We start from the raw sequence: 14,271 nt of genomic DNA, 5'->3' as shown, positions 1-14,271 counted from the left end.
GAAAAGACGGGTGATTGTTCGGCCTTCCAGCAAACGTAATTGTGTAAAAGTGCCTCATCCTGGGAGTTTAACAATGGAACGGTGAAGAAAAAAAGGCAACCTATGAGTCCAGCCTGGTGCATAAATAAGTCACCAGCCGTTTTTTTTGCGTATTCACAAGTCCTGCACCACGATCGTCTCAGTAGTTTTAAATATGTTCTGGTCTGTGTGTGTCATCCTCAGCAGAGCTCATGTACACCGTGGAGCTGGCAGGAGGACTGGGAGCGATCCTGCTGCTACTCATCTTCCTCATCTCCCTCTACAAATGCTACAAGATAGAGCTGATGCTTTTCTATAGGAGGCACTTTGGCAGCGAGGACGTGGATGGAGGTAAAGACACAAAGGAATCTTCTCTCTGTTGCTGCCTGAAGCCCTCTAACCTCCGACTTGTTCTCACTCTTTTCACCACGCCTTTCTTATCCAAAATTCGATGTCAAGCGAGCCTAGATGAGTGTGCATGTGCCTGTGTGGGTTTGTTTTCATAGATGTGAATGTATTCTGGGGTTGGTTTTTTTTACCCATGTGCATAAGCTTTTGTGTGTTTGTGTGTGTGTGTTCTGTCAGAGCCTCTATCAATAACAGGTTCCTAGTAGATACAAATGTCTTCTCCAGTCCTATCTCAGCAGCCCATTTCCTCTCTCTCTCTCTCTCTCTCTCTCTCTCTCTCGTGTAGAGGTGCACGTGAGTTTGTGTGTGTGTGTGTGTGTGTGTGTGTGTGTGTGTGTGTGTGTGTGTGTGTGTGTGTGTACATTGCTGCAATGGCTGCATATGGAAGAGAGGAGACAGATTTTCAATTTGTTGCCCATTTAAAAAGAGATCAGTCTCAATATGTCATGGAATGATGCCCACTCTCTGCTGTCGAAGGCCAGATAGCGGGACATGGGGACTGGCAGGCTCGGAGCTCCTTCCCTGAGCGACAAATAGGGGCCTAAACAGCCTGAAATTGGAGGGCAACTTTTTGTTTTCGCTACAGAACATAGTTAACTTTTGCTTCAGCTTTTGCTTTTGCTTTGCATCTGTTTGTGTCCCAGTATCTTCCCTTTTTGCTTTGTATTTTGACTCTTTCCGCTTTCTTTTCAAAAATTCTGGAATGACTGAACTCATTTTTGAATCACTGAATTGTTTCTACAGTAGCATGAATTATCTATTACACACTGTTTTGTTGACTCAAACTTCCACATGATTAAGTCATACCGTCAGGGACCGCCGATACAAGCTGTTTTTGATTTTCCAAGTTTGCTAGGTGGTTAATTTGCAAGGTTGGTTGCTAATTTGAAAGCCTTGTTTGATGTTTGGATCCTATTGAGTGCAGCCCTGGCCTTTCCAGTGAGTTTCAAAGCTGTGTGTGCTCCTCAAAGAGTTTGTGAGAAAGCCCATCTTCCCTTTTTGGATGGCCCCCACTTCAGTTTCCACAGAGCATAATGACTAGAGCTTATTGAACATGTCACCAGTACTGTTTTTTTTTTCCCCATCTTCTATTTTGTGCCTTCTCAGTTCTTCCCACTGTCTACTGGGAAATCATTTTGAGGTGGGGTAGAGGGTACTGCTTGAATCTTGATTGGGGTAGTTTTCTGTTTAACCCCAATTTATTTCCCGTATACAATTTATGGCCAAAGGTATTGGACAGGCCTGTCCCAAATACTCGTGTACTTTTGGTGTGTGGCTTTATTTTTTTTATCTAGGCCACTTTGTTCCAATTAAGGATGATAACACATGGTTTGAAGAAGTGTTTTTCCGGTTGAACTGACAATATCTCTATGCACGGAGAGAGATCCAGAGAGAAATGGTTTTCTCACTTTGGTGTGGAAGATCTTGACTGGTCTGCACATGGCCTCAACCCCAACCAAGCAAATATGGGTGTAATGTGCACATATTTTTGACCACCTAGTATGAAGTATGTGTATACAAGTTTTTGATTGTGCCATAGGAGAAGAAACATTGTGCCTTTTGAGCTGGATGTCAGTGCATCTGGTGCTACTTCTTTCTTTGTTTCTCTCTGTTTTTCAGAAAACAAAGACTATGATGCATACCTGTCCTACACCAAAGTGGACCCTGACCAATGGAGTCAGGAGACCAGGGAGGAGGAACGTTTCGCCCTGGAGATCCTCCCTGATGTCCTGGAGAAACATTACGGCTACAAACTCTTCATCCCAGATCGAGACCTCATTCCGACAGGAAGTAAGCACTGTGACTGTGCATAAATGCTTGTAACATGTGCTCATGTAACATATTGTATTAGAGTGTGAGGGCATTTACAGATGCTTGTATACTGTAGTTGCTGCAGTGTTTTCCACATTTGTTAAGTTTTGTCATTCACCAGCAAGGACCACGTCACAACAATGTGAGTTTAAAAGCTTAATGAAAAGAGAAAGTATTGGATGTTGAGGATAGATGAATGGATATGAGGAAGGGCATGAATATGGACAAGACTCAAGCTGATGTTGAGTCTGGTGTCCCTGAGAGTTAACAGATCTAAATGGAGCTGAGGTGAGAATGAGCTGCACGGAGATCATTAAGATAATAGGCAAATTTCAGAGCAGTATGCCTGACATGGCCAGTGACCGAGGACTTGAATGGGTTGATTTGGTATGCTCAGTCTGGCTGCTGTACTAATGTGGAAAAATGGCAGGAATACTGTTTTGAGGATATGCCAGTAATGTGGAAGACTTGGTGAAAATATTTGTGAAACCAGAATCTCCTGTTTTGGAGAAAGAGAGTGGATTTTTTGGCAAGGCCTTGGTGTCATACCGATGTATTTGGTCAGCAGCCTGTGTGGGTTGAGATACAGCAGAAAATAGACAGAAAATGTCCATGGGGAATGAAGTCCCAAGCTTGTTAGTTTTACATCTGTGTATGAGTGTGAATATGAGACAGTATGAATGACAATGTCAGACAGACTGAGCTGAAGAAAGGGATTATAGGTAAATGTAGTTGGGGAATTTGGAGCAGTACAGATGCTGATAAAAAGTCAGCAAGTATATGGATTCTAGAGTTAACTTAAATTTGGGGGATAAGTAGCCTTAACATAGAAAATGGATGTAGAAGCTGAGAAGATCAGAACTGAGTGTCAGGCATTTTGCTGTGAGAGTGGGTTCCTGTTTTCACAAGTCTTTGAATGGGAGGAAGATGGGCAATGGCTGCCGTTAACTAGTTTGATGTAAAAGTTGATTCCTAATAAGTACTGTAGATCTGGATGGTGGAGAAGCAGATTTTTAGAACAGACTGAGCTCTGAGTGGAATATTGTGGTTGAATATGGTGGGACTGGCATGGGATGAATGTTTGATTCTGGGGCCAAGAGTCTGAGTTTATGAAATGAAAAGTGGGACAATGAATCAGCGATGCTGTTGTGGTACCCATGAATGTGAACTGGTATTGGGCAGATATTAGTGTGAGTCAGTGCATAAACTGCATGATGAGCGAGATTGACCTTTGTTTGGGGATTTCCACAACTGCCATGTTATATGAATGAATGAGTATGGACTTCCTTGACTCATTCATGCCCCCAAAGATTGACAGCTATGATGATGAGGGTACAGCTCATGAGGCATGGAAGGAGAGTGGGACCCTGAGTCAAGAAATCTCATGTGTACAGATTTCAGCAACTGCTGTGGAGTTAGCTGAACAGTGTTAAGCTGCATGCCTTCAGGTTGAGTGATGAAGTCATTCTAGAAGAAGGAAATGCTGTTGTAAGACAGGAGGTGTTGCCAAAAGACACATTTCCATTTTGCACTAGTCATCCAGGATGACTCTAAAATGGAGGGTTTCCCTTGATGAATTATGTATATGAAGCATAAGAACAATAAGAATTTGAAAGGATTAGTGATGTCTTCTTTAGAAAGTCAAGCTTCAAATGTGTTAGTGCGATGGCCTGGTCGATGGCTGCATATTGCATGGAGGAATCTGGACTAGGGCTGAGGCTGTTGATTCTTGGAATGTGTGAGCTGCGAGGGGAAAATAAGTCTGTTATAAGCCTCATTTTGCTGGAGTATGTCCAAGTGGCAAAACCTATTTGGCTGATGCGGAAGACTGGGAAAGGAAGATTGTTAAGTGGACCTGAGTAAATATGAAACAATCTGGCTTTATTGTTGCTGCAGTTGATGGCAGTACTGCTTCCTTTAGAGCATGTTGGAGATGGGCCACGGTCCAGTCTCTCATGTTGGGTTCAGATTTTGGATATGAAGACATTCGATGTATGGAGGAGGGCTCACCGTGAGTGCGCTGGGTGGATTGCTGGGAAATGTGCATGAGGGAGGTGGATGAGAAGTGTTGAAGCCAGCTTCTGCACTATGCCTGTGGCGACTGCAGTTCTTGGCCCTCTTGGACAGAGGAGGGAAAACCTGAGATTGAGCTAGAGTTGCAGAGATCTTTTTAAGGGAGCTGGAATGAAGGTGCCCATGAGTTTGCACACCACGGAGCACTTGTGTCTCTGCTTTAGTTATGCTCTGACTGCTACGGGAATCATGGCTGGAGAAGAATCACTTTCCAAAAGATCATTGCCTGTATCTGGCAAATTGAGCTGCAGTTTGTACCCATGGTGAGTTGATACTTTGGTGAAATTGAAGGTAACTTTTAGATTGACGCAAGCAAACAGGACAGAATGGGTTAGCCAGGTATAAGTAGGCTTAAGGTGTGGTTGAGGCGTGGCCCTGCTCCCAAACCTGTTAACTAGTTAACTAACATTTGCGTGAAGTGTTTGTTGTGTGTAGTTTGTCTGTAATTTTGTTTTTCACCATCACTGTCTTGTGTTCAATGTGTTGTGCTGTTCGGGCAGATTAAAGCAGAATACATTCACGCTCAAAAATGATGAGCATACGATTATTCCAAATTTCCAAGTAAGGGAAGAAGGAAAAGACAATATTCAGTCCAATACTCTCAACAAAAACTTCTTTCCTTGTATCAAATCTCTCTGGATAAGTGTAGAAGATCATAGTATTTCACATTGGCTGTTCTCATATTATGTTCTTCATACATGGGCATATAGTATATAGTGCATATCAGGAGCTGATATATTGAACAAATGTATCTTCCTCCCTGGTTTTCATCCATGCATTAATAAATCCATGAAAATTCTGTCTGAACATATTCTCACACGCGCTAACTCTGCTTAGTAGTCCATCTGTGCCAGTGGTACACAGAGCTGCTCTAGTTAGTAGTGATGCTGTGTGTTTGTACTGTAGGCTTCATGTGGAACAGATAAAACGCAAACACGTCCTAGTTGGTCCAGACAGAATTAAACATCAGTGGGAAATGTGTGAAGGCTCTGAGCCCTGCTGACTGAGCCGCCTCTTTCCTTTAATCAAAAGAAAACTGCCGCCAGCATCAGTGCCAAGCGAACTCATTGTAGATGAATGTCCAATCAGGAAAACATGGTATGCGATTAATCATATGTGAAATAAAAAGATGAGTGAGAGGAGATGCGACCACTTTTACAACTGTGTTGAGCATGTTTCTGTGTCTGTACTGTGTTCTGCCTGTGACCTGAATGTTAAAATGTTTATGTTTAGGTCTCACCAATGAGCATTACCAGGATGACACACGACTCTTTGGAGGTACTCGCCCTCAGTCTTTTCCTCTTGTATCAGCTGCTGTCATTTCCTGCACCTAGGAATATTCAGAGAGACGCTTAGAGTGGCACTGTTGTGTGATCTGAAGCACCCGGCCCAGTTCAATAGACAGCGACAGCCTAATCCAAGACACTGCGCAGCTTTCTCAAATATTGCCATTTCATGCAGCACTTAACTTTGTCTGTGGGTCTGCCATCCACTTTATTGATTACAATACATAGAACAATGCTCTACACTGCACCAGAACAAAAGACTCATGTTCAGCTGAACAAACACTTGCTTTTAGATGTGTATCTATAAACATAGATACAGCCCCTATGTCTTCCTCTACACACTATAAACTCCAGACAAAAATTGGTGTAATTAGACCAGATGGTGGAGGTGGACAGCAAAATAGCCACCTGTCATTGTCTTGTGTTTTGTGTCTGTTGCTGTATGTTCATCATCTTCATTATTAAGTCTTGTGGTCCTGTCCCCATTAAATCATATCTCAAGCTCAAACCAGATGTATGTTACTCTTCTTATGTATTATGCATTTTGTTCTTTTTTTCTTTACCTCTTGTTCCCTGCAGCCTACATAGAGGATGTAGCACGCTGTGTGGACCAGAGCAAACGCCTCATTATAGTTATGACACCCAACTATGTGGTGCGGCGGGGCTGGAGCATCTTTGAGCTGGAGACGCGGCTGCGCAACATGCTGGTCACTGGTGAGATCAAAGTCATCCTGATCGAGTGTGCCGAGTTGCGCGGCATCATGAACTACCAGGAGGTGGAGGCCCTCAAGCATACCATTAAAACCCTCACTGTCATCAAGTGGCGCGGCTCCAAGAGCAACAAGCTCAACTCCAAGTTCTGGAAGCAACTGCAGTACGAGATGCCATTCAGGCGCACAGAGCCCATGCTCACCCACGAGCCGGCGCTGGACGTCAGCGAGCAGGGCCCCTTTGGAGAGCTGCAGACCGTCTCTGCCATCTCCATGGCAGCAGCCACCTCCACCGCCATGGCCACCGCCCACCCCGAGCTGCGCTCCTCTTTCCACAACACCTACCACACCACCATGAGGCAGAAACAGTACTACCGCAGCTATGAGTATGACATACCCCCTGGAGGGACCCTGCCACCTCTCTCCTCTCTGGGGAACCAGCACACCTACTGCAACATCCCACTGACACTGCTGAATGGACAGAGGCCTCCTGGGAAGAGCCGAGAGCATAGCCTGGAGGAGGCACACGCTAACAATGCCATGCTCCCCCTGCTGCCAAGAGAAACCAGCATCTCCAGCGTCATTTGGTAATGATGAACAGGCTCAGCATCAGCTGTAGGGAGACCAATCAGGATCAGACGTGGTTAGGCTCAGTCTGGTAGCTCTTAGGAACACACTTTATGGTCATGATTACGGGGAAAAGTGTTTTGGATCCATTTGCCTCCAACTGTTGTTAACTGGCAGAAAGTGATGGAGATACAGCAAGATTTTGGACACAGTTTCCCTTGTTTTGTTTCGGGTTTTTTTTTTTTTTTCAAGCGGACAGCGCCTCTGTTACAGAGGAAGTTTTCTATGAGGAACTACAGGAGATGATGAAATAATGAAAACACTGTTTCATCAAACGGCGGGATAGGGACTCGCAAGAACTCCACGTTAAAGAACCAACACACTATGGCAATTGTCGACACACCTGCATACACATACTTACACACAAATGTGCATACATACAAACAAAAGGAAAACAGGGTCTTGTACATATATTTCAATTTATTTGTAGCATCAGTGTTTTCCCGTTTTGTTCTTTTGTTTGTTCTATTCCATCCTGTTTGTTGCCTTCTCTCCTGTAGGACATTGCTTTAACTTGTTATACAGAGTTGTATATTTTTTATCATTTTCTCCTTTTAATTTGTTTTTTATTCTTATTTCATGCGCTTGTTTGGAAAGCCAGTATGTCATGTACCTGCGCTGTTGTGTTTTTGTTTGTTTGTTTGTTTGTTTGTTTTTAAACCTTTGTGTAGTTTAAGAGAACATTTTTTAACACTTTTGGAATCGCCTGGACATTTCACGAGCTTCGAGGAGCTGAAACTTCTTTTTGTTTACCTGTAAAAGGTGTATCTAGTTTAAAAGGAGACTCTCTTTTGAAAAATCATAGAATATGCAAAAAGAAGGAGAAGCTGGCAAAAATACACCGTCCAATGGGACCGAGGAGGAGGAGCGGTTGGGGGGCCGTACTAGTCCTCTCCAATCAGACAGACCGATAGACTGGCAGATCTCTCTCTAAAGCTTCATATTTTCTATTGAAACAAACAGCCTTGCTGTTTTAGAGTGATAGTGAAATGCCTCACCTTAAAAAGAAATCTGTAGATTATTTTGAAAAGAATTCTATTTTTATAACAGAAAAGAGTTTGCTTGAGAAGTCATACTTATTTGCATTTCATCCACCATAGAAAGGGGATTTGTGTATAAGTGTTATGCTGGTTTTGTACACTTGCAATGTGGTTCCTGGTTCGTTAAGAGATTAAGGTGGCTTTTGAATCCCACATGAAAAAAATATGTCCTCTACTGTTCTAGATTCAAAAGTGAAGCATTTTCAATGTTTTGGTTTTTAAAACATAATATTATTCCCATCCTGGTAATTACTTTGGTTCATATGGATAGTTCATGTTTAAGGAAAGAAAAGAATACATTTGTGTTTTGAAAGACTTTTTAAATATATTTGAAGGTGTGATTTTTGAGTATGCATAGCAAATAGATATGTATTCTATATATAATATAGATATTTATATGAATATATAAACACAATTTTCACTTGGAAAGAAATGTCTATCTTTATAGAAACACAATCATTATCAGTTGCCCTTACTTTCTCACTGCACATTAAAAACATTGATTTCCTCTTGATGTTTTTCTTTTGTGTCCAACTTTGACCATTTGTTGGCAGTAATTCATAACATCTGCCTCGTGCACTGGTTACAATACCAAAGTCCACATTACTGGTAAGATTAGTGGCATGTTCATCACTCTGTATGACTTCTTCAGTGACAACAGGTGAGTGGGAAAGTGAGCTTATCATCTGGCTTCGGGAAAATGAACAACCACCATCGTCTCCAGGTACTAAGGTCTAAACACTACAAAACTAAACTGTACCTTCATCTGCCATCTCCTCTTGTAGTGGGCAACACGACAAGACTATAGTAGTACAAGACACAACCTTTTTCTCTCCATCTGCTCTTTCTGATATTTTCATAAATAACAACAGTATATTCAAGGATAGTTGACATTGTTTTGAAATTTTTGGTTGCCTACTTCATACTAGCGATTAAAAGTCCCACACTAGTTCAGTAAAAACTAGCCTAAAATGCCTATCCAAGGCATACCTGAAGTAAATTGATCACTGTTCTTGGACCATTTAGAGTGCATGCATGTTTCTGGTTTCTTTTGAAAGGCAACACTCTGAAGTTTTATCTCCAGCAGTCAGACTCACTTTAAATGCTATTGGCAGCAAGTAACAGAAGTTTGCACACACTGAAGTAGAAGGGGTTTTTTTCTGCCTGATTTTTTTTTGCATTAGATGCCTCCAGATGACTATATCTGGGACTTATTGGCTGGAAAACACAATGGGACCACAGAATGACCCTTGCCCAAGTTCAATAAAAAAAACAAATAACAATATCACAGAAACTGAATATTTTCATGTTTCCTCTAATGCTATATCTAGGCGTCCTCTAAAAAAAAGATAATTTACCACATGTTTATCTACATTAATATCTATTTTTCTATTCATATTCATGTCATCTAAATTTTGGCAATTTATATTCACATTTAAGGTATCTGTACCTGTATTTTGGCTATACGACTTTATATTTAGGCCATTTAGTATATCTCTCAGTTCAAATTGTGCGTAACATCGCTACCAACACTGAAATCCTTGATTTTAGGTGCCTGAGCTGTAAATTCAAAATTCTGAACATGCCCATATGCTATATCATTGGCTATTTGAGGTGTCAGTTATCTGCAAAATCAGTTGCAATTGGCTCAATATTCACAGGAAGAAGAGAAGGAGGCCCCTCTTTTCAACTCTGACTGTTATTGGTTTCTCTGGTTGGTAGGCTCATGTGGCAGATTGTGATTGGTCAAGTGAGGTGTCATTTGAAACCTGAGACTCCATGGAGTAACTGGAGGAAGGATAGTGCAGTTTGTACACATTTCCGGACGTTGTAACAGGGAAAACACAGAAGACAAGCGGAAGACAAGCACATCACTTGCTAATTGGAAAGGAGAAACATTTTTCTGTGGATTATTATCATGTTTTGGACCAACTACTTTTACTGCAGTGGATCATTTGGACCTTTGTCGATGTTACCAGACCATATTTGTTGCAGTGTTATCAGTCTGTGGATCACTGAGAGACGTAATCGGTGAGTTGTCTCAATGTTGCCTTAATTTTAACAACAGTTGTTTGTCTGGTGTTGCCGTTTGTTGTGCCTGCTGTTGTGATTGTATCTTGAAATGGTTTGCATCAGTCGATCCACAAGAATCTTAGCTTTCTAACGATGTATCATATGAGTATAACCATGAACGTAGCATTTGTATTGATTGACGGGAAGAAAAATAAACAACAATAAATTCACCCATGGGTGGGCCGTCACAACACTGGAGATCTCTAACATGCTGCCAAAGGAAGAGATGGGAACAAAGTCCACAATGCTCATTCCATGGATGAAACTTGAAATATATTCCAAAGTTCATCAGAAGCCAAGTTAATCAAGTGGGTATCTTCCAAATTTCAAATCTTTTTAGTATAAAATTCTCGCTATGTGTTTTCAGACAGTGTTTCCATACAGAGCTGCTGGTTTACACACATTTACACAAAAAGCAGTTCTATACTATATGTACTATACGTACAGTAATTTTGGGAGACTCACTTAATTTGTCGAAGTCATACTGCTGACATATCATATTAGCTTATATTAATCATTTTTGCACAGAATGAGGACTGTGGATTTTATTTCCTATCACTTACATTTGGAAATGTGGAGGGAAGGGATCTTACAATTGTAGGAGGAATGATTACTGCAGGCAACAAGTGTTTTAATGTCCAGATGGGCACCTCACTATTGTTTTCAGACTGACTTGTAAAGCTTTGAACTTTCAATTCACAAACCCTGAACAAAGCGCTTTGGGGACATTATAGAATGTGATCTGTAAACAATGAATCATGAGATATACTGTGCTGAAACAAGAGTAGGAAGGAGCTAACGTCCACTTATTATTTGTGTCCCTCACTTCCAGTGATGCTCTTGCTTTTAAGAAAACACGTTACACAACACATCCATGACGAACATCATCATTTAAAGCAGAATGTCAGTGCAGTGTGCAAAGGAGAAAGGTCAACAGTTAGACAGTGTGCAGTGATGGAGGTCATGGTGGGACTCTCATAGGTGAAATGGGCTGAAATGGGGGTCTCCAAGGCCTTGTAATCTAGAACACTTGTAATCACCTTTTCCCTGGTCAATACTGGCAGCGGACTTCTGCTGCATGGTATCATCCCCCTTGCTCTCGCACCATGTTTCATGTCTATGTCTCCTGTCAGATGGAGGCAGAAATGGCAAAGATAAACCTGAAAGTGCTGATATAAGAAACATTTTGGCTTAAAGCCAAGGAGACTCATTTGATGCCTGACGTTTGCTTGGCAAGCTAAACACAATGGCGGTTGAATGCTGCCAAACAGTGCCATCTCCTGGGGATTGACAAAATCTACAAGGGGTGTTTGTGATCGAACGCTGGTAAACACAGAAACAGAAAGCCAATTTACTGACTATCCTGACAATCCCAGGAGAGAGCAGGGAAAAAGAGAAACTGGGGCAGAGGAAAAAGACAGGGACACAGTTAACGGCAAAGGAAGGGAGGATGTGAGTGAAAGACAGAGTTTGTCACTATAAAAGACATATATGGACATATTTGTTGGTGCCAGAGTACACAAAAGAAGCTCTAAGGTTTCATACTATGCAAACAAAGGGAAAAAACATATAACAGTATCAATAAAAACATAAATCAACACAACCACTGGAATTTACTTTGACTCTTAATAAAGACGGCAACAGTTGGAGGCATACACGCATGCACACACAACATGTTGTCAAGTACAAGTAGAACTGGTGACTGTTGCATGTTGGCAGCCTCCTGCCAGACAGCTGGGGTTTTATTAGCAGACACAGGATTAATAGACTCTATTACCCAGAGCAATTAAGGACTTAATTGGAGAGAAAATAGGCCCCATCGAGAGGGACCATGTAGGGGAGATCGACAGAAATAAGCATATCTTCAGAGCAAAGTGGCATATGTGCAAGGGTGTGTGTGTCCTCAAGGGTGTGTGTATGTGGACGCATGTGTGTGTAAGCGTGTGTGCGTGCGTGTGGCCATGTATTCCTCACGTTGTGAGGACGTAAATCTGTTTGCAGAGTTACATTGTGGGGACATGCAGTCCTTATGGGGGGGAAAAGGCAAGTCCCCATATGTAAATTGTTAAATTTTGCTGTGTGTGTGTGTGTGTGTGTGTGTGTGTGTATGTGTGTGCGTGCGTGCGTGTGCGTGTGCGTGTGTGCATCACTTTTTTCTTTTCCTGCAATGCCTTATCAGACCACCGGGAGGTGTGTGAGAGTTATCAGACCACAGTCTCATGTGAATATCTCATGTATCTCATGTTTTAGGCAGCTATGCCAATTATTGTATTTAACTCCTGCCTTCCTGTGGCAGTACATTTCAATTGCATGTGGCTATTTTGTGCTGAATAAGAATACACATAGCACAGAGGCAAACCCACTTCTACTTTGAGGGTCACTCGAAAACCTGACTGACTTCTGTAGAACACCTTGTCATTGAGTTTTTGTTGAGAAGCTAGACTGCAATTTGATCAAATAGCTGGAAAATCCAGTTATATACTTTAAGAATTTCATGTTATTTTTTGTCATAACTACAAAACAGCAGATGCTCCAGCAGAGAAGGCTACCAAACTTTAAGCCCCTGACAAGCTTTATTGAATAAGACCTGTCTAACGCCTCCATCAGGCACAGAAATGTGGCTGATGATACCTTTGATCTCATCAGTCCTTTTCAATCTTGATCAAAGAACAGTTTAATAAGGCTGTTGCTTGCTGAAACCCTCCTGTTTTGTGATTTACCACCTCCCGCCCTGCACTCTCAGCCTCCTCTGCTCGCAGACGCACAGCTCGTCAGCTTCCATGTGCTGCTACACAGCAACTGACGACAATGCTCCCAGTTTTAAGGTCTGCCCAGGAACAAGAGGTCATTTCATGGTCCAGTGGCCGTATGACTGAGAGAGAAATTTTTTCTCAGCTTTTCTTCCCAGCAGACCAGATATATGTCTATCTCTGCCCATCTCTTTCTAGCTCATTTCTACTTCCTCTCCTTTATTTGCGTTAGGGTATAATCCAAAAATGAGCAGAGCAGGATATGTCTAAATGTAAAATAGTAACCTTCTGGCCAAATTATTTTGTCCGAGTGGGCAAAAACAAAGCCACAGGGAGGGAGTGCAGGTACGGGCCATCTGGCCTTCGAACAGTCGCTAAGTGTGGATGCTGGAAGCAGGAATCAGGTGTTCAGGGACTCATACTGTATGTCAGGGATACTCAGTTTACAGCCTGCAGGCCAAATCTGGCCTGTAATAGGGTGGCCCACAGACCATTTTGTAATTCACAATGAAAATAAATTGATTTGCACCAGGAATTTTTTGTTTGTTTACACCAATTACTCGGGGCTGCACAGAGTGATAGATATGCCAGTTTTGTCTGATGAGATAAATTAGGCTGTCAGTATACAGAAGGCTAATCTTTGTGTAACGGCCTTCCAGGCTGTGCAAAGTGCAATAAGATCAGATGATGAGCGATGCAGGGGAAGAAAACTAATACCTGACGAGCCAAAGTTACACAGAAAGGAGCATATTTCTGATCCCATCAATGTGTATTTCACACTAAAACAGCTTAAATATGCTATTCATCCTGTCCCTTTGAGGAGTAGGTTATGTTTATGGTTTGTGTTCATGACTCATTGCAACATTTGAGTGAATGCATGATGGACGAGGTTCCAGCTATGTTTAATGTTGTATCAGCTCTGTCAAATGTAACCTAAGCCCAGAGTCGATCCTTGTATCAAGTTAATTTAGTTAAAAGGAGTCTGTTCATTTGAATATAAAGAATTTCAAAGATGAGTTATGGGCCTTTTAATGTTTATTCATTTTATCTGGTGATTATCCTTGTTTGTTTATTAACTGGCCCTTGGCCTTCTGTCATTTTGCAAAAGTGGCCCCGGGCAAAGCAAGCTAAGTATCCCTGCTGTACGTTCTGCAGCCGCAGGAAATCTTTGGCCCATTGTTCTAAGCGGTACGGGTGTTTCATCATAGATCTCTTGATGGGGCCATAATGCTGATGATGCCATAAACCTACAGTAGCTGCTGCAGCTTTTATGTCTCCAGATTCTCTTCCTCGGCGAGCCAGTCCTCCATCCCTGCTCTAGATACTTTCTGCTTGGGGCATTTTAGTCTGCATCCACAGAATTCCACTGTAATGGCCAGAGTTGGAGGGACAGGTGGAACATTACCTGAGGCACTTTACTACATCATATCTGAACCTGTCTGTGTGTGGGGAGTATGTGTGCGTGTGTGTTGGG

At 42.1% G+C, this 14,271-nt stretch overlaps 1 protein-coding gene across 5 annotated transcripts in view; it reads left to right on the top strand.

Moving 5' to 3' along the window:
- il1rapl1a (interleukin 1 receptor accessory protein-like 1a) overlaps positions 1-8,481 on the top strand; it is a 159,776-nt gene extending 151,295 nt beyond the window's left edge. For 2 of the 5 annotated variants that reach the window (XM_076746122.1, XM_076746123.1), the window contains exons 9-12: positions 223-369; positions 2,047-2,217; positions 5,545-5,589; positions 6,177-8,481. In XM_076746122.1, the coding sequence (XP_076602237.1) occupies positions 223-369; positions 2,047-2,217; positions 5,545-5,589; positions 6,177-6,898 (1,085 nt within the window). In that variant the 3' untranslated portion in view covers positions 6,899-8,481. The remainder of the gene's footprint in view (positions 1-222; positions 370-2,046; positions 2,218-5,544; positions 5,590-6,176) is intronic. The other 3 variants (XM_076746124.1, XM_076746127.1, XM_076746126.1) reach the window with 3 other exon arrangements.
- The last annotated feature ends 5,790 nt before the right edge of the window (positions 8,482-14,271 follow it).

This window comes from Chaetodon auriga, chromosome 13, assembly GCF_051107435.1.
Source record: "Chaetodon auriga isolate fChaAug3 chromosome 13, fChaAug3.hap1, whole genome shotgun sequence".
NCBI lineage: Eukaryota > Metazoa > Chordata > Actinopteri > Chaetodontiformes > Chaetodontidae > Chaetodon > Chaetodon auriga.
The sequence above is the reverse complement of the archived record's forward strand: the minus strand, read 5'-3'. Positions and strand labels throughout refer to the sequence as shown.